We start from the raw sequence: 25175 nt of genomic DNA on the forward strand, positions 1-25175 counted from the left end.
ACATTTTACATGTGGAGTATTAATTCCTTCAATATATGATTCTTCGAGGAATCAATGAAGAAATGCTATGGGTTTGAGGATATTGACGAGCCACGATAGATTCGTATCATATTGTTGTCATGGTACATATATATATATATATATGACCAATTGCGACTACATATATATATATATATAAGTGTGTAATTTCGCTATATAAATATTGTATATAATCTCGCAACCCCCACCATGTGCCTTCATTCAATGACCGTCCATCCTCCATGTTCCACGGTTGGGGAAAAAATAATAATATGTGATGCCAAGAAAGCTATCTGTAAAAAATGAAAATTTCGCTTATATTTCAATTTATCATATATGTTAAGTTTAATATTCATATATATTAATTTAAATGGGCGAGATTATACATTTATACTATAATATTGTTTCTATTATAACTCCAACAACCGGTCGTTTTTAATTTTCAAGAACATGAGCATGATATTAGTTATAAGAATAATACCAGCCTAATGTCAAATAAGTTCATTTTCAGTTGTTTATAGAAAAAATATGACGATCAACAGCAAAATAACTATGATGATTTTATCTACACCAATAATCATTAGAAATATGATATCTAGATTTCAAATAGCAACATGTTTGTCAATTTTTAAATTAAAGGAAAATTACTCAAATTAAAAATAGATTAAAAAATTATAAATAATTTGATAACAGTAAAACTTAATAAGCTATTTTATCAATTTTGTTTTGGAAAATTATGCGAACCAGCTTTTTTTTTATTGTTGGAATTTTGTGTGGTTTTATTATGAATATATAATCGTTTATTTTGATATATAGGGGATACGCACGATGACATACGTATCGATAATGCATGCATGGCTCTCGTGATTGATACCAACCCTTTCCACTTCAAGCATTGTACGTATATATATATATATATCGTCGCATTTTAAGGATGCGTCTCATGTAGTTCGGTGGACATTTTTTTTTGTATTGGTTAGGTTTTGATTCCATTATTTTTTAATGAAGATTTTTCAATTTTTCCTTTCGATTCGATTTTTATTCGAATTCGGATTTTAATACAGAAATATTTATTTTTCTAAAAAAAACTCATTTTCATTCGATTATTTTTACATCTGATTCGAATGCGATTAATTTAATTTTAAAAATCATATCAAATCAACTTTGGATCATAATCATCCAGTTTTACATATAAAAACTTAGATAATTATTACTTTTACATAATATATCTCCGGTTCCCACTTTTTGTCACAAATGTGGCCATATTATGTTGAGAACAGATCATTTAATTGTGAAATTTTTGGCCCAACAATAAGATTTAATTGAGAAAACTTGATGACTATGAGAAACAAACTCACATGCCTCTCTGCCTTTGATTAGACACTATTTCTCCCAAAGCAGTGTATGTATATATTTATATGCGTGTATATATATATATATATATATATATATATGTGTGTGTGTGTATAATTGTCAGTACGTCTTTTGTCTGTATTTGTCTGAAGTCGACAATGTTGACGCCTCTCGTATCCCTGCATGATCTAATTTGGGCCAATGTATTTATTCGACATAACGTCGATCGGTTACAACACGCATGCCTTTATTTGATTCCTCTTATTTAACATTTTACAAAGTAATTTTAAAACGTCAATGATTGCTATTTTTTTATTAAAAAAATTAAGTGCAAATATAATATTTCTTTATATCATATATAAAATATCTGTATGATCTAATTCAAGTTTCGTTTTATATTTTATTTATATAATTTTATTTCGAATGCAAAAAACACATGATCTAATTCAAGTTTTGGAAACTGTGATCTTAGTTGGATTAGGAGAAACCGAAGTTTGATCTATAAAAGTGTTCGTTGGTTTTGAATTTTTAATAAATACTTATATAAAAAATAGGGGTGGGCAAAAATACCTGGATTTCGAGTATCCGATCCGATCCGCAGGTCGAGTACCCGAAAATTCGGATATCCGAGCGAACGAGACATGAGATCGGGTATTAATATTGAAATACCCGAGTTCTCGAGTTCGTGTTCAGGTAATAGTTGTTATCTCACGGATACCCGAATAATAAAAAATTATGTTTTAAAATTTAGATTTTTTTATTAGATTTTGTGGTATTTTATTTAATATTAATGATTATATAGATATTATTGGATATATTTATGATGTATTTTTAAAAAATAAATTTATTTTAGATATAAATACAATTTAAATTTATTTTGAATTATTTTGAGTATGTATATATAAATATATTTTCAAAAATTGATTGAAAATAGTTACAAATATTCGGGTATCCGATAAAAAAATATGGTACAAAATTATATTAGATATGAAATAATCTTTGCATGATCGCAAATTAATAAATCATCACAAGAAAAAAGTGCATTCAAGGACAAGTTTCCCGTTGGAGACAACATTACCCTATCCATTCAATTTCATAACTTCTTAATTATTGTTCCCTCTTCTCCCGGTTCTTATTGCATATATAATTTTATAATTATTTGCTCTGAAAGGATGTGACATGATCCGACGGATCTATAAATAATGTTTAAAATTACAATAAATTCATATAAAACCAAATGAAAAATCTATTTATTTTTATTTTACAGCAACTTTCGGGATAAATCCAAATACTCTATGATTCATTTTTTGTTTTTTTTTCAATACCAAAAAATAAAAAAGAGAGGTTTATTTTTTGTGGCCTTAGATCTTGCCACACATATTTATGTAGTAAATGAACCCAAGATAAGATAACTAGTTTCATCCGCAGCAGGTACTCTAATAAGGGCACATATTTATGGAGTTTGATAATATTCTAATAATAACAAATAAATAATATATAAGATTATACAATTAATAAAATTAGAGTGTTCTATCCCATGATATATATAGAACCGGTTATCATTTTTATATTAACTATACGTTCTACAGTTAAACAGTTGTATGAATTTTCTGTATGATTCCGGATAAAATATTATTAAACGCGTCGGATAAATAAGAATCGGCTAAATAAACTGTCATTTTATTTAAAATTAATAAAATCGAATGGTTAGTTTTTTTTTTTTGAGCGAGCTCAATCTGTAGTCGGAGTTAAATAAACTCTAACAAGAATACATTTAACGACTGTTACGTGTATATGCGACATAGTAGTCAATAAATATTACAATAAGATCACTAGCTAGTTTCACTTTTTATACAGTCCTCCATATATGCGAATTATGCGATATATTCGTCAATAAATATTACAATAACGACTGTTAAAATGTATATGCGATATATATATTCGTCAATAAACTTCATAAATAATTGAGAAAACTTCACACACACACACACACACACACATATATACACACACACAAATAGGCCAGAAACAACAAGTGATTCATTGATCGAAGAAGCCAGTCGTGTACATGAAAAAAAAATTGGCAAAATAAAAAGAGTAAGAGGACCAAAAGTACAGTTGGGGCTGTCTGAATAAAATCAACGACAAATCTCAGCACAAACGGTGTTCATCCTCGAGCTCGAAGGATGCGACAGAACAAAAGATCCTGATTTCCCGTTGCTCAAGCAAGTTACGTTGAACTGGTTTCCGGTCTGAATTGTCTGCAGAAAAAGATAGAATAGATACGTGTCGTGAACAGACAAGTTAGATATACGTTTTAAGGATTCGATCGAGAAGGAGTCGAGCAGCGATAACTGGGTTTACTTACCGAGCAAGAAACAGGTTCTTGGTTGCCGCTTCACCTTGAAGTGGGTATGCGAGAAAGGTAATGGCACCATGAGCATTGTTTGTTTCCATCCACGTTGTTGAAGAGGGCGACCAAGCCGATGACGAATCTGGAAGATCGAGGAAGAGGGTTTAGGGTTTTGATGTTCTCGAGTTTTCGAATTTAGGGTTTCATCCTGACACGAGGGAATGTATGGGAGTAAATATTATATATACCCGGCCATCAAAAGGACTAGAGAGATGGTCCACAGTACGCATTGATAAATCTTGAATCTGTGTGTGGAGGCAGCCGAAGAAACTCCACCAGGGGCAGGTCTGTGACTTATCCACCCGAAATGGGGACGGATCAGAAGCACGAACCCTAGGAGAAACCCGGTAGCGAGGCCTCCGATGTGGGCAAAGTTATCGACGCCCGGGAGAAAGCCCATCGCTAAGTTGACCGCCACGAGTACCACGACAGTCACAAGGGCAATCGCCTGGACAAAAGCATATATAGTACCGGGAATTATGGAGAGTTTACATAATATATAACGTTAAAGATTCCGATCTTTATGCCACAAAAAAAAGGGTTTGCGAAAGGATTGTTACCTTGTTAGTATAGATAGTCCAATTGATGATGATCTCAGAGAGGATTCCTCCGAGTAAACCAAGCATGGCACCTGATGCTCCGACAGAGACGCTTGATCTGAGGAAAAGAGCCGACAGTATGCTCCCTCCCAACCCGGATATGACGTAAAGCAATCCGATCCGAACTGAAATCAGACAGAAGACAAACAACAAGAGCAATGGTCTTATTACAACACAAACATCGAATCGGTATAGCCAGATCTCGCAAAAGGATTCAAGAAACGAGGCACTTACGGAAACCGAATTCACGCTCCATGCGTATACCGATGATCAATAGGGTTATCATGTTCACTACCAAATGGATAACTCCTCCATGTAACCAGTTGCAAGAAATCAGACGCCATTCTTCTTGATGCTGAACTACTCTTTTCACATCCAAACCACCCATCTTCTGTAACCTGCAGAACATCAAAATCAACCAGAGCCAACCTCAGATTTTGGGGTATATCTTTGTCCATACGATATCACAACCCGTATCGAATATGCAGATGTAATCAGAAAGGAATGTTCAAACTTACGTGAGGGAGGAAGGACCCAGGAGGGGATTCTCTTTGATTGACTGAAACGAAAACCGACCCAAGAAATCGGCGAAGCATTCTCCAGATTTCTTCGGGCAGTTATTGAAGAACATGGTTATCACGAACATAACGACGTTCGCGACCACGAAACAGGGTATGATCCATGGAACCCAGCTCCTGAACTGCTTCACTTCTCTGTACACCACTCGGTTTTGTCCTCCATGCGAAGCCACGTCCATTCCGACAGGGTTTATGTTGTTTTCTACCAGTCGGGAATTGCCCCAAATTGGGGTTGTCTTCAGTTCCGGCACACCCATGGAAGAAGAATCGATATTTGGATCAAGGAGAATTCGATGGATTCAAGGCGATTTCTCGATGAGGTTTAGAGAAATTAGGGTTTTTCTTTTCTGGGTTTTAATCGCTTTGATGAGGTTTTCTCAGAAAGAAGCAAGTTTTTGGAGTGAGGTTGATGAGAAAGTCTCTCTCTCTATATATACAATCCGGTTGACTGCGTCGCACGCACGCACACGCATACATACATACATACATACGTCAATAAATATATACACAAATTTATGTATTGTTTAGAGGAGCAAGTAAATCTTGTTTTTATCATATTGCGTTTGTTACGCTTTCTTGCGTTACACGGATCTTATAAATCTTGATATTTAATCTTAATTTCCCAGACTTTATATAATTTTGGTAAAATTACTTATTTCATATAAAGGAAATCTACCTCTGAAAATGGATTATTATTATTATTTCATATAAAGGAAATCTTGTTTGATCCAATCATTTCTTGACTAAGGTTAAAGATGGAATTAAATCACCTCTTACCCAAAAAAAAAAGGTTAAAGATGGAATTAGATACATTGATTTTCTAAACTGAATTTTCAATATATATATTTATACACACACAGACAGGATCTCCAATTGATTTTTTTAAATCATTAGAGATATAATTTTTTAAAACAGAAAAAATGTTATAATATTTTATTTATAAATAAAATTTTATGATTTAATTATTATATTGATATAGTATATCTCTAAAAAAAAAATCGAGAACTTTATGTGACTAGATCCTATCTCATTCAAAATTGAAATGTGCATAGAATCACATTAGAGACAAAATAAAATGATTTATTTAACAAACATTAAAAGAATACAAAGTGAATAGTTATCATATCCCAAACATATAGTGCCAATGATTGTGATATAATTAAATATAAGAGGAGAAAAAAAAATCAAGCGCGTTTAGTATAATATAAACTAAATAAAATACTTATATAAAAATTGCGAAGACCAACCAATATTATGGCTTGGGGAGTTGCTCGAAACAATATTGATCCCCTCTTAAAATATTATTTTTAAAACTAAATATTCATGATATTTACCATTTATATAGCAAGCATTATAAAAAAAAAATAGTAATGGATGTCGGATGATGATGATGACGACGGACGATAAATGTGGTTATTGGGTAAATAAAAAGGCCCATAAATTTGATAATATAAGCATGGAAAGGAAATGGACCAAATAATGGAAATGTATAAATAATAAAAAGTAGGCCTAAATACATAACTCAATCCGGCCCAGTTGGTTTGTGTGCCAACATGCGCGTGTAATCGAGTTTCTGCCATGGCGCGTGGCAAAACAATGTAAAAAATATAAACATAAATTTTATTTTATAATGAAATTCGAATTAAAATAAATAAATGAAAAATTCAATTAAATATTTTTATATATAGTGTTTTCAAAGCAAACACAGACCCACACCGAATTTAAACTTGAAACCAGTCTCATTTTAGTTTTAATAAATTTGTACTTTTAAAACTATTATTTTGTCTCTTAATTAACTAAGCCAATGTACATATTGTAACAAAAAAAATCATAGTTTATTTTTACAGACAATTTGAAATAGATCAATTGTTTCAAGTTTAAAAAACTTATATATATATATAATATTAAATAAAATTTGTACTCTAATTTTAGTATTTCCATTGGCAGGTTAAAAAATATATCGTGGATTGCTTCGATATCCCCATTTTAAATATCCGTATCTAAAATTTCTTTTATATATATATATATATATTTACTTTTATTTATAATTAATTGTAACATGAAATTTCAATATAAATATTTGTATATCTTCAATAAAAATAAATAAATGACTACATGTTTTTTTAATTACAACTACGTACTTGAGATAACTAAATAAAATATAATAACTTAGTAAAAAAAATAGGCACTTTTAGGCTGTTAGAGGAAATGATTAGTCGACATATAATTAAGTTCCATGATAAGAGCACTTGTTGATATGGCAGTAAATAAAATGGGAGATAGGAAGATAAGTGAAGGAAACGTGTGCACGTCCTTTTATTAAATTACCGCAATTAAATATATTTTCGTTTACCTTTTTGTATTATAATATTTGAATAATCTATTTAGCTTTGAATTAACCAATATATATATATATATATATATATGGTTGTCCCTCATGTCTTTTTGTTATGCCTTTCTTATTTGATTATTATATTAACTATTTTCCCATTGTTAAGATAATAAATGATTTAGTTTATAAGAGGGATCTCTTTAATTCTTATAGTTTCATAAATCGGAATACAATATAATAAATTTTGTACAATTGTATTTTAAAAATATTTATTTAATAACATCTTACAAAATTGAATTGTTCCCTTGTTTTGATTTCTCATAGCAATCGGTTAAAAAATTTGGGTGTCTTGAGCTATTTTCTCTCTTAAAAATTGATTATTATTAGAATATTTTAATTTCAACGTTTTTTTAATTGTCCTATAATTATAACGATAAAAGCACCACCAAATCCAACAACGTTTTTTAATCAACAATAATACAAATGTACCAAGTATCTAATGTTTTATTTAAAACTTAAAGTAACCATTTTTCTAATAAAAAAACTTAAAATAACCATTTTTATTAATGAAAAATAGAATTGTATAACGAAGATTAAGATTCGATTTCAAGTGACCATTCTATTATAGTGAAAGATCAACGATGCAATTGATATTGAATATTAGTCGATTTGTGTTTTGGAATCCGTTTCCGTGATTTCGAATCTTAGTCGATTGATGATTTGATGTCGTAGATTAATTTTTAATAGATGGAAAAATAAAATTTAATTTTTGTCACATTTTTTCATATTTAAAAGTTGTAAACCGTATATTCCAGTGTCGACACGTGTCCTGCAATCATTCGATAGAAAAGCACGTATCCATTTGTCAAATAAGCACGACGACAACTTCGCGTCTTGTTAATTTTTATCAGCTCGGCGATCAAAATCGACGGCTCATATTGCTTTCCTTACCTCGGAAATATTTTTATTTTTAATTTTAAATAAAAATTAAAAAGTAAATACCTTTTGCTCTGATTCTTGGCTCTCTTGTCTCCTCCCTCTCCTCTTCGTCTTCTTCTTCCAGAACTTATCTGTTGGATTCCTGTTCGTTCTGATGGTTAATGGAACGGGATTCAACGGGTTTCCAGGTCCGACCAATCGGACACGGTTCCCAGACCAATCCGTATCGCCTCTACCGAATCAAAGCTTCACTTCTGTGGCCGGACATTTATACGACGGATTCAGTTACACTGTCGCGGATGCGGCGGAGGCTTTGCCGCCGCCGGATTCCGAGTTGACTCTGGAGGAGGACTCTCCGGAGGACTGCGATTTCTCCGACGTTGTGTTGAACTACATCAACCAGATGTTGATGGAAGAGGATATGGAGGACAAAGCTTGTATGCTTCAGGAGTCTCTAGATCTCGAAGCCGCCGAGCGATCTCTGTACGAAGCTATCGGTAAGAAGTACCCTCCTTCTCCCGAGCCTAACTTAGCTTACGCTGAAAGCAACGGCGAAACCCAAGATCACGAACTCTCCGGGAACTTCGCCGGAAATCTCGTCGACGGCGAATGCATTTCCAGAAATGGTTGGACGCAGTCCCTGCGTAGTTTTACCCTTGATTTCCGGAATTCGCAGAGCCGTTCATCGGCTCTTAGTGCCTCTCAATCTTCGTACAGCTCGCCGAACAGTATAGCCACATATGGGTATGGTTTAGATGAACCGTCGAACACTTTGTATCCAAGTAGTGATGCAAATGGTGAGCGTCAATCGGTTTGGCTGTTTAGGAGAGGGATTGAGGAAGCTAGAAAGTTTCTTCCCGGTGAGAATGAGTTGATTGTAGATTTCAGAGGTAACAGTAATGGAGAGATGGCTGTGAAGGAAGAGGCGAAGGATGAGAATGGTAGAGACAGAGGAAGGAAAAACCCGAACCGTGATGAGATCGGTCTCGAAGAAGAGAGAAGTAGCAAACTGCCTGCAGTGTTTCCAGAAACCATTGTAAGATCCGATGTTGCAGATAAGATCTTGGTTCATGTCCCGGGGCAAGATAGCATGAAGGAGTTTAATGCCCTCCGAGATTCTTTGAAGAAGGGCGTGGAGAAGAAGAAGAACACATGTCCTCGGGAAGAGAGGAGAGGAAGAAGATCGAACAGGAGAAGAGGGTCGGGGAGGGGACAGAATGGCAAACCCGAAGTTGTAGATTTGAGAAGCCTTTTGATACATTGTGCACAGGCAGTTGCAGCCGATGACCGGAGGAATGCCAATGAGTTACTGAAACAGATCAGACAGCATTCTACTCCGTTCGGTGACGGAAACCAGAGATTGGGTCACTGTTTCGCGAACGGTCTGGAAGCGCGGCTTGCGGGTACTGGTAGTCAGATTTACAAAGGGCTCATGACAAAATCGAGGTCTGCTTCTGATGTCTTGAAGGCTTACCATCTGTTCCTTGCTTGCTGTCCTTTTAGGAAACTCTCTAACTTCATTTCGAACAAGACTATAAAGGATTCCATGGGGAATTCCCAGCGGCTTCATGTGATTGATTTTGGTATCCTTTATGGTTTCCAATGGCCAACTCTTATTCAGAGGTTATCACTGTACGGATCACCTAAAGTTAGGATCACCGGAATTGAATTCCCTCAGCCCGGATTTCGTCCTGCACAGAGAGTCGAAGAAACAGGCCAACGGTTAGCAGCTTATGCCGAAGAATTCGGGGTGCCATTTGAGTATACTGCAATTGCAAAGAAGTGGGATACCATTCAACTCGAAGAGCTCAAGATTGAGAAGGATGAGTTTCTTGTCATCAATTGTCTATACCGGGCAGAGAACCTGCACGATGAAACAGTCAAAGTAGAGAGTTCTAGAGATGCTGTCCTCAATTTGATACGGAAGATCAATCCCGATCTTTTCATCCATGGCATAGTTAACGGGGCATACAATGCCCCGTTCTTCGTAACACGGTTTCGGGAGGCTCTGTTCCATTTCTCTTCGATCTTTGACATGCTTGAGACGATTGTTCCTCGGGAGGATGAATCTAGGAGGCTTCTCGAGATGGAGGTCTTCGGGAGAGAGGCATTGAACATAATTGCCTGCGAAGGGTGGGAGAGAGTGGAGAGACCGGAGACTTACAAGCAGTGGCAGGTCAGAACTATGAGGTCAGGGTTTGTGCAAGTACCCTTTGATCCAGCTATCATGAAGATGGCTTTGCGTAAAGTTCAGTTACATTATCACAAGGACTTTGTGATCGATGAAGATAGCCGGTGGGTCTTACAAGGTTGGAAAGGAAGAACTGTCATGGCTCTCTCTGCTTGGAAACCAATCTCCAAGGCTCTGTAACTATTCCCGAGAACGTAGATACAGGTAGTGTTTGATTCTCAGTTTCTCATTTTCTAATAGCAAAGTTTTCGGGTTTCTTTTAAATGGTTTTGATCCCTTTCCCATGCAAATACAGGCAATTTTGGAGGTGCAGAAGAGAATGCTCTAAGAATCCACGACCCCGTTTTTGGTACTGACCCTAATCTCATGCATCATATTATCGATGTAACATTGGTTCTAATCTAACTGGGATTAGATGTTTACGGTTTTCGGTCTAGACTCTTCCCAAAGTTTGCTCATTTAGCTAGGGAGATGAATCGAGAGCTGTACATTGCTTAGCAACGTTAACTTGTTTAGATATTGTAATACCCTGTTAGAAGATACTTGCCAAAACAATGGCCTAAAAAGGAGGTTTCTCATTTTCCAATCCAACACTTGGACCAAAGCTGTACTTTGAGTAGAAAATGTTTATTCCTAGATATTTTTTTTTTTTGCTTTCTATTTCCAGAATACTCTTCTGCTTGGAATTAGAACTCTTGTTTGTGGTCCATTAACGTAATTATCAGTAGTTTTGGTAATCTCTAAGCTTCTACTGTTGCTTCCCCATGCATTAGATTCAATGGGCAAACAAACCCCTTGGAGAACACTGAGAATCCGTTAAGACACATGGGCAGTTCTAGTCTTAAGATTCTGTCTGGCATAGTGAAGAAAAAGGGCAAATAGAAGATCAGAATCGGTTAGTTACTTGGGCGAAAAGAAAAGCGCCTCGAAACCTTTTTCCAGGTGCCTGTTCCCCTCGGGTGTAGTCGAGGCCGGGTCTAATGCTCTGTATATTGCCTCATCAAACTGCAAGGCCTGCTCTGAAACGACAGGACCAGGATTAAGACCCGAGTGATTAGGGTTTGTTCCTCCCATTGATCCGACCAGGACAGGTTCAAACACAAGGAGACGATCTGATCTTCCCATCTCGGACAAGCATTACAGAGCAACCGAGATTCCAGAACATCTGAAACAGCATTGTTGATACCAAAATATCGCCGACTCTCAAATAGCACAATGTCGCTGCTCGGCCAACACAACCGACATTCTACGAAGCTTTCCGACACACTTTCTCTCTGACCGGAACAAGATGCATCGCATGATCCGAAACCGAAGAGCCAAAATGAGGAGAATAAACGATGACGACAGAGATGGGCAACAACGCACTGACACTACTAACGACGAGGCCACAATCCCGGATTTGTAGCCGGCAACCGGAGCGTCTCCATTTACATTCATCGAATTCACCGGCGGGTACTCACACCGCCGGTGAAATTTTGACGCCGGTGGGTCCAAGAGATTCGACCGTTGACCGTGACCGTCGCCGAAATCCACTCTTGCCCTTGGTTCGTTGTTTAGTCAAAACTAACCTTATTACGTCTTCTTTTTGCCACGTCACCTTATCTTCCTGAACTTTCTTGCGCATTGCGCTTACCCCCCCCGCCGGTGAAATTTTGACGCCGGTGGGTCCAAGAGATTCGACCGTTGCCCGTGACCGTCGCCGAAATCCACTCTTGCCCTTGGTTCGTTGTTTAGTCAAAACTAACCTTATTACGTCTTCTTTTTGCCACGTCACCTTATCTTCCTGAACTTTCTTGCGCATTGTATATTCTCTCCGTAACCCGTTTATATTATAATGGGCTTTATATGGGCCGGGCCTATTTTCTTCTTACGCCTGTTATCGTTATAATGGACTTTATATGGGCCGAGCCTAATTCCCTTTAAAGAGGAGCCGTTTCATTCCTTTAGTCGATGATCTCGTCATATTGCACGGATAAATTTCCATGAGAAAACAAACAAGAAGGGTTTCAGATTCACAATTAAGGGTGTGTTTTTTCACAAGAATCAAAATGGTACATAACCGGTAGAGATTTATATACATAACCGGAATCCGGTATACCTTTCTCCCTTCACAGCATCAACATGGAGAAGTATTGCTCGAATTCTTGATCGATTGTTGGCTTCCTTGTGTTCTGCCTTGAAGAATCTGCACACAACAACACAGAAAACCGGTTTAAGATCGCATAATTTTTCCTCGGTAGAGCTCGGTTCTCATATCGGTTTAAACACAAAACCGGTTCACCTTGGTTAACAGTCCATCTCCCGGAAGAAAGAACATAAGTAGCATTGTAATCCTTCACGTCTTCATCAGGATATAGAAAATCAACAATGTCTTTCTCAATGTATCCCTCTATAGGGTTTTGGAGCATTGATTCTCCGAGGGATGAACTCGATGACTCGGATTTTATCTCGTTTGAACATTCCATGGAACCCGAATTCACGGATAACGTGGAGTAATCCGAGCCTTCTGCAGTAGCGAAGCTGTTGCTGTCTTTGACAGATTCAACCTCAGGACTCGGATCTGAGCTGTTCTTGTTCTTGTTCTCGTCAAAACAAACATGTTTTGGCAACGGTAATAACTCCAACTGCTCTGTCTGAAACTTCCTCTTCCTGCTCAGGTTAACAGCTTCCATGTTCAAGACATTGTTACTGATGCTGCACCTGCAGAAAACGGCAATCGAAGAAGATAAATTTCGGTAACACAAACGCAAGAAAATGCATGACAGACACAGGTTTGATCTCAAACACCCAGTTTGTGTATTTGGATAATGTATTTAAGAGGTTGAACAGAAATCTCATCTCATCTATTACAGGATACAGCTTAGATGGGGAGGTAGATACGCATTTTGATTCCAGATTCTGTCTGTTGCAACTGTGAATCCTGTCACTAAATCACACACTATGTGCCGAGATTGACCTAAAATATATACAGATGTACCAGGATCTATATGAAAGATCGGGATTGGATCTTAGAACAAATCTAGTACTGGCGACAAATCCAGGGAACTAGACACAGAGCATGTAATCCAAGAGCTGAGTGAAGCATAGTTTTCTTCAGGAGATAACGATTTCACAATCGAAACAACACCAAGAAACTGAACAGAACAACAGCAAGAGGTAATAGATAAATCAATGGAAAAAAAAGGGCCGTAAATAAGAAAAAAGACAAGAACCCAGAAATGGAAACCTGGTAATCTGAGATGGGTTCTGGTTATCCACTTCACAATCGGACATAGATCTTCCGAGAGTTGGAAGATTTACACAGATTTTTTCCTTCTTCCCTTGAAACCGAGAAATAGAAAATAAAAGCGGCTCCCCTTTTTCAGAAGAGTCAGTATATCCGGAAAAAACTATATAATAATAAGATAATGATTACAAATTTACAACGCTGAGGAATACGATGATCGCCGTGTTGTCCATACGCGCTCGATTAAGCGCGTGAAACTTACAGTTAAATGGGATTCGGCGCGTGAATGGTCATATATTCATGGGCCTTTGCGAAATTATGGGCTTTTGGATATATATATATATATATATATATATATATATATTAAGTAAACCTAAATAGATTTTTATTTTATATAAAAAAACTGCCATATATATTCATTTATATATTTGGGTCCAAATAGGTAAACCACTAAAGCCCGTTAGTTGTTTGGGCATTTGGGCTGGGCTTTGTCACAAAACATTTTCTTTTCCAGATTTCAGTTCTTTCATGGGGTTTTGAGAATCATTGCGCCAGGGAATTTTTCTTGTGGCTAGACGAAATCGTGCCTCCGTCGCCGGACCATCGTCCTCGCCGTTCCTTGTAGGTGTCCTCTCTCTCCTTTGTCAGCTCTCTCTCGATTGTTTTTCTTTAGTGTTTCTGGTAATGTCTCTTTCTCTGCTTGTGATGTTGTTCTCTTCGAGTTGTGGGTGACTCTGATTTTGCTTTCCGGCTGTTATCGGGGATTGATTTGATGAACCCATTTCGTTTCTCTGGCATAAAAAGTGTTTTGGCATATCTGGGTTTGCTACTCTGCTGATGTTTGATGAATAGTTTTCACAGTAATAGTAATGGAAATTGTCAGATTGTTTGATCACGAAATCGTGCCTCCGTCGAGTACAGGGTCTTGTCCGAATCTCTTGTTTTCGTCAGCGAGAGTGAGCTTTTATCCATTGGAGCTTGGAATTGCTCGTGCCATCTTGAGAACTGGAGTTGTTCTCTGGATTTCACTTGGAAGGGTCGTGAATGATGATCTAGTTTTCTTTGTATGCTCTGTTTGATTTTTCTAGTCAAGATTACATAATCAGCGTCCTTCATTCATTCTGCAGAAGTCGAAGTCACAACAATGGAGTACGTCAACCCTGAAGGTCTTCGCTTAGATGGTCGTCGCTTCAACGAAGTATGCTGATGCTCTCTCTTCCTGTAGTTTGTCATCTGTTTGTTTTAGTCCTTTGATCTGTTTCCTGTTTCCTTCATGTGTTGATGTGTCTGTTCTTGATGCTTATGAATCTCAGATGAGGCAAATCCGAGCTGAAATAGGTGTAGTCTCTAAGGCCGATGGGTAAACCCAAATGCTCCTCCTATCTCGTCATCTCCTTATCCTTAGCATCGTATCCATCTGAAAACTCAAACTTGTGTCTTGCTTTCTTTGTTCAGTTCTGCTGTTTTCGAGATGGGTAATACAAAAGTTATTGCAGCAGTTTATGGTCCAAGAGAGGTATGATGAATTCACTCACCTTTCATACCCAAATGGAGAGTTGGTGCTTACTGTACTTTGTGGTCAAACCAGTTTACTGATCTGTCTTTGTGCTGATATGCATACATGTGTTCTCATCTTTCCTTGTCCAGATTCAGAATAAGATCCAACAAATCAATGATCATGCCCTGGTATGCGTGTATTTGAACTTTGGTATCGTTCATGGGATATAGTTTATAATCTGACATACCTGGTTTGCTCTAATTCTGTATGTGGTAGGTGCGGTGCGAGTACAGCATGGCTCACTTCAGTACTGGTGATCGTAGAAGACAGAAAGGCGACAGGTTACGTTTTCTGTATCGAAGCACTTCATTCATCCTTTTTAAAATTCATGCCATTGTTGAGAGTTATCGGGATTTCCAGGTTTAGACAGTATGAAAAATGAAGTATTTGTCTGAAAAATAAAAATTTGTCATATGCTCAGGCGTTCAACGGAGCTGTCACTTGTCATCCGTCAAACAATGGAAGCCTGCATCTTGACACACTTAATGCCTCATTCTCAGGTTTCGTTAAAATGCTCGAGAAAAACTATACCGAAAACTGGAATATATCATCTTCTCTTTCTTGCTTCTCTGATGATGGATCGCTTCTTTCTGCAGATTGACATTTTCGTTCAGGTTCTACAGGCTGATGGAGGTAATCTACTGTTTTTTTATCCCGCTCTTGTCGAGCTTCAAACCTGTTGTTACATCCATCGGCTGAGATCTCTTCATTATCCAGAAAAAAAAAACGCATCACGATTCTTTTTCACGTGACATTATTACCTTCAGGAACAAGATCTGCCTGTATAAATGCTGCAAGTCTAGCTCTTGCAGACGCCGGGATTCCAATGCGTGATATCGTTGCCTCCTGCAGTGCCGGATTCTTGAACAGCACTCCCCTTCTCGGTAAATTTTCCTCCGAATCCACCGTACATAGAAAATGGGTCTTCTTCCCCTTCCCCTTCAAAAAGTTTCGAACTTTGCTATCCTCGTTATTCTGTTGTGTCGTCATATACAGATTTGAACTATGTCGAAGACAGTGCCGGAGGAGCTGACGTAACTGTCGGGCTTCTGCCCAAGCTAGACAGAGTGACGCTTCTGCAGGTTCCATATCCGAAAACTTCTCTACCCTTCAAAATTTATCGGTGATCTATAACTTGAATTTGCTGGTTTATATGAAATCTTCAACCTTTGGTATGATAGATGGATGCCAAGTTACCGATGGATACATTTGAAACCGTCTTTGCGCTAGCGAATGAGGGCTGTAAGGCCATCGCTGAAAGAATTCGGGAGGTATGGAAAGGCATACATATATATGTATATATATATATAACAGCATTGTGCTGATTTTTTTTTTCTTTTGAAGGTGCTACAAGAAAACACTAAGCAACTGGAGTATCGTCGGGGTTCATAACTCGACAAGCTGGCAAATCCAGCTCTAAGAAAAAACGGTCGATGTAACCACAAAACACCAAAGCTGTCTGAACCATAACTGAGATTTACTCGGAAATGTACGCAGGCTTTTATGTTGGTGAGCCCACAAATGGGTCCCACAGTTTGAGTGGGCCCATTTAGTCGAATGGACCCGTAGTTTGAGTAGGCCCTCATTTAGTCTAATTTTCTACGTAATTTGAGGAAGCCCATTTAATCGGATGGTCCTATAGTTTCAGTAACCCATTTATACAAATGGGTCCCACAATTTGAGTAGGCCCATTTAGTCGAATGGGCTCATAATTTGAGGAAGCCCATTTAGTTGGATGGTGCTGCAATTTGAATTAGGCATGCTTCGTTGAATAATCCACAATTTGAGTAGGTCTATTCAGTTGGTGTAATGGGCTCCGTAATGTGAGTAGGCCCATTTAAGCCAATTGGTCCAATAATTTCAGTAACCCATTTATACAAATGGGATCCATAATTTGCGTAGGCCCATTTAGTTGTATGGGCCCACAAGTATCGAGGCTTTCAACATATATAATTTTTTTTTTGGGTATGAACATATATAATTTATTTTGTTTATGCATTACTTTGTGTGTTCTATTGATGACATAAAAATGCAATTTCAAATTGACAAGATGTGTCACTTTTGATCCTTACAAAGGACAGGGTTCAAAGTCAAAAACATTGTTGATAATTTTATTTAGTGTTATGATTTGAGTTTATTTTTTTATATGATATTTTGATAAAAAAAAAATTATAATATCACATAATTAGAAATTTTTTAGATTTATCAATAATTATTTTAATATTTTTATAATAAAATTACTTTTTAATTAAATATAAATTAAATCGATAAAATTTATATTTTTAAATATTTTTATATAATTTTTTATAAATTATATAAAATATTTGTTCCAAACGGATGATATAAAATTTAATTACAATTAATTTTAAAAAATTATCTTGTAATCAATATCTTTTTGGTAATTTACAACAAAACGTAAATCGGAATCAACCGTCCATAATCACTACCAAATTTTTTAAAAACGTCGCAACCGCAACCGGAGCTGCACAACCAGTCGCAACCGTCTGATTTTTTAGTTCTGACAAAATTCGAACCCAAACCCGAAACATTCGGGCCGACTACGGGGCTGGGATGATATGGGCCGGGCCGGGCCGGGCTCGATTGACACCGCTATCTGAGATAACGTATCGGACCGTTGAAACGCGTTGTTTGGGTCCTCTGGGTTTCTTCCAGAAGCTTGGAGCGCGGCAACCAGCACTTTCATGGCGGAAGAGAAACTTAAATCGAAAACACCACTTAGTTTTCGCTTCCTCACTCTCTCGTCTCTGGGCTTAGTTCCTGTGTTTGTTTGTGTTCGGAGACATGGATGACCGACAGGAGGAGCTTAGTCCGCGGCAGGAGCAATCTCCGTCGCTCGACGATTGCCTGAAGCTGTTGAAGGGCGAGAGGGACGAACAGAGACTTGCTGGTCTGCTTCTGGTCACCAAGTTCTGCCGGAACGATGATATCGTCTCTCTCAGGAAGGTGTACGACGCCGTCGGTGCTCGGTTTCTCGATCGACTTCTTCGCACTGGTAAGATTCAAATCTCCCGGCTTTGTGTTTGGATCCCAGGAAATCCAAAGGAAAATGATTGGAGAATTTGGAAGAAACCCCTTTTTGTCACAGGCCCTTTCGATTCGAGTAGCAGAGTGATACTCGGATTATACAGAAATATTAGGTTTTCTCTTCGCTTGCTGTATCCGGTTTTATTTTTTTATTGGGTTTAACTTTTATTTTTGTGTGATTAGGTCTCGGTAAAGGATCTGGAAGCGATGGAAATGATAATCGTGATGCGTATCTGCAGCTATCTGTCACTGTTCTTGCTGCATTTTGTCGTGTTCCTGAGATAGCTTCTTCAGAAGAGATGGTCTCAAGACTTCCCTTGATTCTGGAAATAATGTCGAAAGGGTAATTAGATTGCTTGAAGTTTTCATCTTTATGACTTATTGTCTGAAGCTTTGTGATCTTTTTACCCTTTAGTGTTTATAGAAATTTGTAATTTTGTATCCCTGATCAAACCCACCAATGCCATTGATTGAATTTAGACCAGGTTTACCTGTAATTGAAGAATGCTATGAAATTTTGTATTTGGTCTCCACTTCTCGTGAAGATGGTGTTTTGACACTGATCAACTCAGGGGGCTTGAGAGTGATAGCTCCCCAAATGTCCAATCTGCATGATGGTAATGTCTACTCCTTTGCTTTGCATAGCTTAGCCTTAGTGCAAGATCACTGTCCTTTGTGTTCAAGAAAAGATGGAAGTGGGTTATATATAAAATGGACTGGAGAATCATGATTCGGTGAGAACTCATTGTGTGGTATTTATTCTTTTCAGGCTCACATGCCATGGAACTTGCTATCAAGATTCTGCAGTTACTGGTCAGTAAGCTTTCTGGTGAGAGCATGAATGTTGAACGTCTATTACAACTGTCTTTGGTGGTGAGTCTCTTGAGTTCGTGTTTTATTGGTATTCTGCTTTAGTTACCGTTTCCTAAGCTCCAGAACTCAAGAGAGGATCCGATATGCTGTCTCTTTATTTTAGGTGGCTGCAGTTTCTCGGCAGTTTGCAGTGTTGCATAATGCGTTGAAGTTTGAAGCGCTCCATCTACTGTCTGCAATTTTGTGTTCAGACTATTCTGTACGTTTTCATTCTTCAAATTTTCTTCTGTGGATACGTAGTTATAAATGTATTAATGTTCTTGACTACAAGACAGATACTTGCATGCTGATAATATGATTTTTTTTGGTCACGGGTTGAATTGTGATATCCTCATTGTCCTTCTGTTCATACAAGTGCTTACTCTCTCTCTCTCTCTCTTTCTCTCTCTGTTATGGTATTCTGTAATGATGTTTCTCATGATATTTCTGTAAATGTAGGCACTTCTTCATGAACCTCTTCGCTCTATGCCAGAGACCAATTGGACCGACTATATGCGTGCTGGTGTTGTGGCAATCCTGCAGAACCGAGTTGGTGAGTTAATAGTTAACTTGATCTACTTGTTTTTGGATCTTTTTAGCTTGTGGAAGGCACAAACTATTCAATGATTTCTACTTGCGTAGAATTTGAATTTTCTGTTGTTATATGTTATTACTGATTTTTTTTATGCAATTAAAGAATTTAAGATACCTAACGAACCTCTGGTATTTGTTTGAATGTTTAGCACCTGCTGAAAAGCTTCATGCTCTGATTCTGGCTGAGAATATGATGACAATAATGGACGAAAAATGGCTGATCGGTCGGGTGAAATTACATAACGTTGAGGAACATCTTCCAGATGACAGGTAAAACAGTGCATGTTCTTGTTTCGTCACGGGTCATCTAACTCGTGGTTTCGTTAGCTGAGGTTTGGAATTCATTTATTCATTCAGGTGTCTTCTGCTTGTGTTAGAGTCATCGAGGGTCGAAATTGCCGTGTTGTTGAATGAACTCGCCTACTCGAAATACGAAGCCCCTAAAAATACTTCAACCGCTGAAAACGTTCTCTTAAAGCAGCGGCATCTGGCCATCTCGTTTTCTCTGGTAGAAAAGATCATCAAGTTCATATCAAGTGCTTGTGAGAATGAAGGTAAGATATTTTCTTGATTTTTTTTTTGTTTGCCCTATGCAAGTTTCCAATAGAAACAACATTTTTTTTTTCAGACACACATCATTAACGAACCTTGTGTTTCATTTTGTTGTCTTTAAGAAAATATTTTTTCTGATTTCCTTGCAATTGTTAGTCTGTCATATCTCAAATATCTGACTACTGCTCTGATATTCAACAAGATTTTTATTTTTGGTAATAATTGGCACTCGGCAGGTATCCTAACTGATGAAACCATCTTCCCGAAGGTGATTAAGTCGCTCAATGAGACAGTTGGTGTGGTTCTTGAGTATTTGAAAGATGCAAAGGTTCGTATCTGACGACCATCAAATTCTTCATTGCTTCTTTTTTGCTTATTGAAAATGTTTTTCATGTTGGTCGGCTTCGCACAGGAACGTGGGCAGAAGAAGGGAAACGATCTTATTGCTTCTGTACGGCTTGTTGGAAGGTACATATATTTATATTTATCGATTATTCTTCTCAATTCCTTGTTTTTTTTTTCTTTCTGAAATGATCAGCATGTCTTGAATGTTAATAAAATCACTTTTCACTGCTTTTCCGGAGATTTGATTTTACTAAAAACACGGCCTGGAAATAGACATTGAATCTTTTCCTCGTTGGAATTTTCCCGAACTCTGTTTTTACGGCAGCTACCTTGCTGAAACACCGATTGCGTGCAAAGAGCAGGTCCAAGATCTTTTGCTTTATATGCTTTCAGTGGAAGGAGAAGATGAATCAAGGTTTGGCAATTGCTCTCTACTGAAGGTTTTTACCATTTTCTCGTTGATGGTTTTATCGTACCTTTAAGGATGGCTCGGTTTGATTTATTTATTTTTTGAAGCAGCCCGTTTATGTCTACATGCTTCTTGCTCCCGATGCTTTGCCAAATCACAATGAAAACAGAGGGATGCAAAGTCTTGGCTGCTTCAGGAGGTTATAAAGCTGTAAGTTACTGGAAGTTTTTCTTTCTTAAACCTTGAGTGTTAGTATAATTATGCTGAACAAATTTGACTTAATGTTTTGTATCTTTCTTTTCATCGTATTTTTTTACGATTCTGAGCCTGATGATGATGTTGATTGTGGCTAATTTTGATAAACACAGGTCGTGGAGTGTCTGATAAAATTAATCCAGCCCGGTGATCAAGACGTCGATGATAATGGCTGCATATTCTTGGCTTGTGATACAGTCATGAATCTTCTTTTGAAGGTATCATCCTCTGCTTCCTAAGATAAGGACTTTATCAGATCTTATTGAAACCCTTTTTTTTTTCAAACGATAAGTAAAAAAACCTGTAAATTCTTGTCACAGGGAGAAGAAATACGTTTTTCGCCCGATGAATGTACATTTTCCAGGCTATTGAAAGCCTTGGCGTATTGGGCAGGTGAGGCATTAGTGTTCACTTTTTCGGTTAAACGCTTTCTTCCGGTCCCGAGTTATGGTCTTATAACATGATTATCGATGCTGCTTGCTGCCGAGTTTATCATTTTTTTTCAGATCATAGTAACGATCCGTCGGTGGTTATAATGGCTGCAAGCATCTGTTCTCTGATATTTGATTTCACATCTGAAGATGCTTTACTCAAGCAACAAAACTTCGACAGCAGCTCCTTGGATATTATTGCTCGGATTCTTGCAAGGAGTTTGTCCTCATGGAGACAGGTACGATCTCTGTTTTTGTCCCCTTTTTTTTCCCTTACAGGATTGCTTGCTTTGCTTGTTAACATGGCGATGGCGAAACCGAATCATTTTATTGCAGGATGTGTCTGAGAATGTTAAAGCAGAAACAGATCTTCTTGAAATTATTACAGCAGGTACCCACCCTCTCTTTTTTCTAAGCATAATATCATGTTCTTTGCGGTGCTTTCATTTTCATTTTTTGATGTATGATTACTATGGAACAGGGTATTCCCGGTGGGCGGATCGGTTCCCCGCCGTAAAAAGAACGGTGGAACGATGATGAATTCCGAAAAATGTCGAAACCCGTAAAACGGTTATATGTAAGCTTTGCTTATCATTTTTTTTTGGTTAAAGGTTGTCTAGCATTTTTACACTGTCTGATCATGTAATGTTTACAAAAGACATAATCTTAATGGGCAGTCCTATAACAATCGCATTTTAGCTAAATCAGGCGATTATAAAACCGAAGGGGGAAACATACCATTGATTGTGAGTGTTTCCGACAACAGATGCAAGTTTCTGCATTTCCTTCGTTTGTTATTACAGAAGATACAAACCCTGAAAAAGTTTAAACCCGGGTTTCAACCAGGAAATGTTAAAAAGAAAACTGAATGAAGATTTTCCGATCCATCTCTTTGCCATATACCTTTCAAGCGTCCAACTTGGCCACCGCAGAAGCATAACTGACGCTGCTGTCTCGCATTGTCTTGCACTGGCTCGACTGCTCGTACCTCAGGAACTTGATCTTGATCTTGTTTGAGCAATTCTTTAGCATCTGAAAGAAAACAGATAAGAAAGAAATGTCTCTACACGGTGAATGTCTAGCCTAGAGAAAAGCTCGAAGCCGTGATCATCCACAGAAGAAGAGAGATCTCAGAAGAACATTCAGCGGATTTCGGAGAATTTCATCAAGATGCAGTGCAAAAAAAGCAAATGGGCTCAAGCATACTTACGTGGAGAAAAACACTGATGGGATGGCACCCGCAAATTGTGTTGTCGTATTCCTGAAGATACGTCTTGAAGGCATCCGGGTCTCCAGTCTCTATTATATCCATTCCCATCTTGTCTAGTGCCTCGATAGATTTGTGTATGGGGCCATGTTTCTGGTCATAGTGCATGTAGTTGAACCTACACGTGAACACACTTATACCATTACCATCATTGCCGGAGACAGAAGACTTCCTACGACTTGGTTTAAGTTGCTGTGGAAGAGAACAGACGCTCAGCAAACAGATCTAAGGCAACCGTTTGGATACCCTTTTCCATAAAGTCCCGAGAAAGAGTCTCAAACAAATAGACGTCATTCGGGTTTTCATGCTCTTTCTCAAATGCCCTTTTCGTAAATTTTTCAGTTTCAAAGATTCAAGTCCCATGTGGATATTTGATGTTTCAGCAGCACAGTTCAGAAAAGCACCTTGAACCCCAGTGGCAAAAGTCCGATGAAACTGAGAAAAAATTCTTGGGATCATCCACGTATTTGGCTAACAACTTCCCATACATGGCTTCGTATTCTTCACTCACTGCACCGACCAAGATTGGTACGACTTTCACTTCGTGCCTGATCGGTACTAGAATGAGTTAGTCTTTTGTGCAAACTCTGGCACAACAACATTTGAATATTTTAACTAGTTAGAAAAACCTTAACCTAACTACTAAGTAATATACCCTTCAAATACTTTAGCTAGATATGGAAGGTGCATTTCCATACTATGCTCAGCCTCATCAACGTGGAGATCCATCATTTCAAATTTCCTAGTAGCTCTTATTTCCTTAATGACTGGTAAATGGAGAAAAAACAAAACAGAAAACAGGTCAAATGACAATCAAGGAGCAACTCATCAGCTTTTAATAGTCACTAGCTCGTATACCTTCCAAATCAACCGGTAGATCTCCTATGGGGGTCTTGTAAACTGTAGCAGTCGAAAGGGCACATTTTGGAGTGTAATAGTGGTGAGATGGACCAAGAAGGAATATTCGGGAACTGAAATGAGACTCGAAAAACACAGCGTTAGTCAGAAAGCGAAGCACATATACGGATCAAGAAGCAAAGGTCGAGAAGGTTGGAAGCAGATGGGAAAATAATTAAGCTTAAGCTTACATATTAGTCGGGTCTATGTTTGCAAAAGCATATGCAGCTGCTCGACCAGAATATGAATAACCAGCATGCCTACATTCCAAGAATTGCCAAAAAAATATGAAAGTTAAAAAGCCAATTGCAACAATTTTGTAATTGTAGAGAGAAAATATAGAGAGACAAACAACTTACGGAGCAATCACGCCTCGAACATCAGGAGATTTAGTCAGGTTAGTTTCTTTAAGCCACTTGTCAATGTCTTCTGCCAACTTCGTAGCTGATAAAGAATTAGAAACATCATAAGATTCGCCCCAGGAAACCTCCTAGTAGGATCTTATTCTGTAAGTTAAACCACAAAAGCAGAGGAAAAAACAAGATGGTAATGCCGCATTCTCTGATAAGGATCACATAATATCCCATTGAAAACAACACTTGTATTTCATCTCACAATCGTGATCCAAGCTGGTGCTAAATTTCTATGCTTAAAGCTCATGCCCACAATCTTTCCATGAGACAATTACCAATGAAGCTGACTATTTTTTTCCGAGAAAGTCATATTATTTCCTTCTCAGATACGAGATTCAGAGAAAAAATAGCCATTTACAAAATGGGTTCAGTAGAACCATGAATCCAAATTTTGATTTCAGACAAATCAACGAAAAGCATCAGCTACTTTTTCTTCTTAGCTCATTCTGCTTCTTGGGTCATTCTCAAGCAAAAACGCAACACGGCATAAGAAGAAGAATTCTAAAACCAAACAATCTAAACCCTAACAAAGAACAAAACATCGCAAAAAGGGAGGAAAAAAAAGAGAGTCCAACTTACGATTATCAGTGTACCAAGAGCCCGCATGCGATGCTTTTCTCACTTTCTCCATCTTGCGAAGGGAAATGAAAGATCGAGATCGCCAACAAAAAACCCTAATTTTTGGGTGAGTTTCAGTCTCAGAGGCCCGCTTTGGTCTTTGATCGTGAGAGAAGGACTGAGAAGATTCTCCTCATGTTTGCTTTCCTTGTTTCTTTGTTCTACAATTCTTCAGAAAGAAGCTTTGGGATAGAAATGAGTGTTGTTTTGCCTTCTCTATCGTCGAAGACGTGCTGTTTAAGAATTATTAAGCGACGAGACGTCTCTTACTAGCGGAGATGAACGTCGTG

At 37.7% G+C, this 25175-nt stretch overlaps 6 protein-coding genes across 10 annotated transcripts; 3 read left to right on the forward strand and 3 right to left on the reverse strand.

The window, feature by feature from the left end:
• Positions 1-3364: 3364 nt before the first annotated feature.
• Positions 3365-5327, reverse strand: LOC104805524 (RHOMBOID-like protein 4). Its single transcript, XM_019202446.1, has 6 exons — positions 4902-5327; positions 4618-4781; positions 4345-4508; positions 3973-4232; positions 3740-3866; positions 3365-3632 (listed from the first exon to the last, which is right to left on the reverse strand). Exons 1-5 carry the CDS (start codon positions 5216-5218, stop codon positions 3770-3772), a joined length of 1002 nt encoding a protein of 333 aa, XP_019057991.1. The 5' UTR covers positions 5219-5327; the 3' UTR covers positions 3365-3632; positions 3740-3769.
• A 2978-nt stretch (positions 5328-8305) lies between these two features.
• LOC104805531 (scarecrow-like protein 9) lies at positions 8306-11061 on the forward strand. Its single transcript, XM_010530135.2, has 2 exons — positions 8306-10627; positions 10719-11061. The coding sequence occupies exon 1, from the start codon at positions 8387-8389 to the stop codon at positions 10601-10603; it is 2217 nt and encodes a 738-aa protein (XP_010528437.1). The 5' UTR covers positions 8306-8386; the 3' UTR covers positions 10604-10627; positions 10719-11061.
• Positions 11062-12385: 1324 nt separating this feature from the next.
• On the reverse strand, positions 12386-13799 carry LOC104805538 (protein FAR-RED ELONGATED HYPOCOTYL 1-like). The gene is made up of 3 exons (XM_010530146.1): positions 13650-13799; positions 12705-13123; positions 12386-12608 (listed from the first exon to the last, which is right to left on the reverse strand). The coding sequence occupies exons 1-3, from the start codon at positions 13694-13696 to the stop codon at positions 12532-12534; spliced, it is 543 nt and encodes a 180-aa protein (XP_010528448.1). The 5' UTR covers positions 13697-13799; the 3' UTR covers positions 12386-12531.
• A 383-nt stretch (positions 13800-14182) lies between these two features.
• Positions 14183-16790, forward strand: LOC104805548 (exosome complex component RRP41 homolog). 4 transcript variants are annotated; one of them, XM_010530165.2, is made up of 13 exons: positions 14192-14270; positions 14571-14686; positions 14777-14847; positions 14963-15009; positions 15105-15165; positions 15297-15335; positions 15424-15488; positions 15629-15707; positions 15804-15840; positions 15975-16091; positions 16204-16289; positions 16389-16478; positions 16552-16790. In XM_010530165.2, exons 3-13 carry the CDS (start codon positions 14794-14796, stop codon positions 16597-16599), a joined length of 723 nt encoding a protein of 240 aa, XP_010528467.1. In that variant the 5' UTR covers positions 14192-14270; positions 14571-14686; positions 14777-14793; the 3' UTR covers positions 16600-16790. The 4 variants fall into 4 exon arrangements, with proteins under 4 accessions (XP_010528460.1, XP_010528467.1, XP_010528482.1 ...); XM_010530173.2 differs by having other exon boundaries at positions 14257-14274; XM_010530158.2 differs by lacking the exon at positions 14571-14686 and having other exon boundaries at positions 14183-14270.
• Positions 16791-17862: 1072 nt separating this feature from the next.
• LOC104805576 (neurochondrin) lies at positions 17863-22394 on the forward strand. Of its 2 annotated transcripts, none has more exons than XM_010530191.2 (17): positions 17863-18220; positions 18436-18595; positions 18733-18869; positions 19022-19125; positions 19229-19324; positions 19564-19657; positions 19848-19968; positions 20056-20252; positions 20487-20578; positions 20663-20718; positions 20921-21010; positions 21112-21214; positions 21373-21477; positions 21580-21652; positions 21766-21929; positions 22027-22081; positions 22172-22394. In XM_010530191.2, the coding sequence occupies exons 1-17, from the start codon at positions 18010-18012 to the stop codon at positions 22225-22227; spliced, it is 1914 nt and encodes a 637-aa protein (XP_010528493.1). In that variant the 5' UTR covers positions 17863-18009; the 3' UTR covers positions 22228-22394. The 2 variants fall into 2 exon arrangements, with proteins under 2 accessions (XP_010528493.1, XP_010528500.1); XM_010530198.2 differs by having other exon boundaries at positions 17864-18220; positions 21115-21214.
• A 12-nt stretch (positions 22395-22406) lies between these two features.
• LOC104805589 (protein MEMO1-like) lies at positions 22407-25038 on the reverse strand. Its single transcript, XM_010530211.2, has 9 exons — positions 24847-25038; positions 24214-24298; positions 24046-24114; positions 23816-23928; positions 23613-23724; positions 23362-23505; positions 22901-23075; positions 22594-22722; positions 22407-22505 (listed from the first exon to the last, which is right to left on the reverse strand). Exons 1-8 carry the CDS (start codon positions 24896-24898, stop codon positions 22597-22599), a joined length of 876 nt encoding a protein of 291 aa, XP_010528513.1. The 5' UTR covers positions 24899-25038; the 3' UTR covers positions 22407-22505; positions 22594-22596.
• Between the last annotated feature and the right edge of the window lie 137 nt (positions 25039-25175).

Source organism: Tarenaya hassleriana, unplaced genomic scaffold (assembly GCF_000463585.1).
Source record: "Tarenaya hassleriana unplaced genomic scaffold, ASM46358v1 Cleome1, whole genome shotgun sequence".
In the NCBI taxonomy this organism is placed as follows: domain Eukaryota; kingdom Viridiplantae; phylum Streptophyta; class Magnoliopsida; order Brassicales; family Cleomaceae; genus Tarenaya; species Tarenaya hassleriana.

What these genes read in the sequence shown, in the direction of transcription:
- LOC104805538 (XM_010530146.1), bottom strand. Translation starts at nt 13,696, where the DNA reads ATGTCCGATTGTGAAGTGGATAACCAGAACCCATCTCAGATTACCAG. An exon ending in AACCCATCTCAGATTACCAG is followed by an intron (nt 13,124 to 13,649) that starts GTTTCCATTTCT and finishes CGTTTTCTGCAG; the next exon opens with GTGCAGCATCAGTAACAATG. An exon ending in GAGATGGACTGTTAACCAAG is followed by an intron (nt 12,609 to 12,704) that starts GTGAACCGGTTT and finishes TGTTGTGTGCAG; the next exon opens with ATTCTTCAAGGCAGAACACA.
- LOC104805548 (XM_010530158.2), top strand. Translation starts at nt 14,794, where the DNA reads ATGGAGTACGTCAACCCTGAAGGTCTTCGCTTAGATGGTCGTCGCTTC. An exon ending in ATGGTCGTCGCTTCAACGAA is followed by an intron (nt 14,848 to 14,962) that starts GTATGCTGATGC and finishes TATGAATCTCAG; the next exon opens with ATGAGGCAAATCCGAGCTGA. An exon ending in GAACAGCACTCCCCTTCTCG is followed by an intron (nt 16,092 to 16,203) that starts GTAAATTTTCCT and finishes CGTCATATACAG; the next exon opens with ATTTGAACTATGTCGAAGAC.
- LOC104805524 (XM_019202446.1), bottom strand. Translation starts at nt 5,218, where the DNA reads ATGGGTGTGCCGGAACTGAAGACAACCCCAATTTGGGGCAATTCCCGA. An exon ending in CTGGGTCCTTCCTCCCTCAC is followed by an intron (nt 4,782 to 4,901) that starts GTAAGTTTGAAC and finishes GATGTTCTGCAG; the next exon opens with GTTACAGAAGATGGGTGGTT. An exon ending in CTAGTCCTTTTGATGGCCGG is followed by an intron (nt 3,867 to 3,972) that starts GTATATATAATA and finishes TCGATCTTCCAG; the next exon opens with ATTCGTCATCGGCTTGGTCG.
- LOC104805531 (XM_010530135.2), top strand. Translation starts at nt 8,387, where the DNA reads ATGGTTAATGGAACGGGATTCAACGGGTTTCCAGGTCCGACCAATCGG.
- LOC104805589 (XM_010530211.2), bottom strand. Translation starts at nt 24,898, where the DNA reads ATGGAGAAAGTGAGAAAAGCATCGCATGCGGGCTCTTGGTACACTGAT. An exon ending in GTTCGAGGCGTGATTGCTCC is followed by an intron (nt 24,115 to 24,213) that starts GTAAGTTGTTTG and finishes CTTGGAATGTAG; the next exon opens with GCATGCTGGTTATTCATATT. An exon ending in TCTACCGGTTGATTTGGAAG is followed by an intron (nt 23,725 to 23,815) that starts GTATACGAGCTA and finishes TCCATTTACCAG; the next exon opens with TCATTAAGGAAATAAGAGCT.
- LOC104805576 (XM_010530191.2), top strand. Translation starts at nt 18,010, where the DNA reads ATGGATGACCGACAGGAGGAGCTTAGTCCGCGGCAGGAGCAATCTCCG. An exon ending in TTTTGTGTTCAGACTATTCT is followed by an intron (nt 19,325 to 19,563) that starts GTACGTTTTCAT and finishes CTGTAAATGTAG; the next exon opens with GCACTTCTTCATGAACCTCT. An exon ending in AGTATTTGAAAGATGCAAAG is followed by an intron (nt 20,579 to 20,662) that starts GTTCGTATCTGA and finishes GGCTTCGCACAG; the next exon opens with GAACGTGGGCAGAAGAAGGG.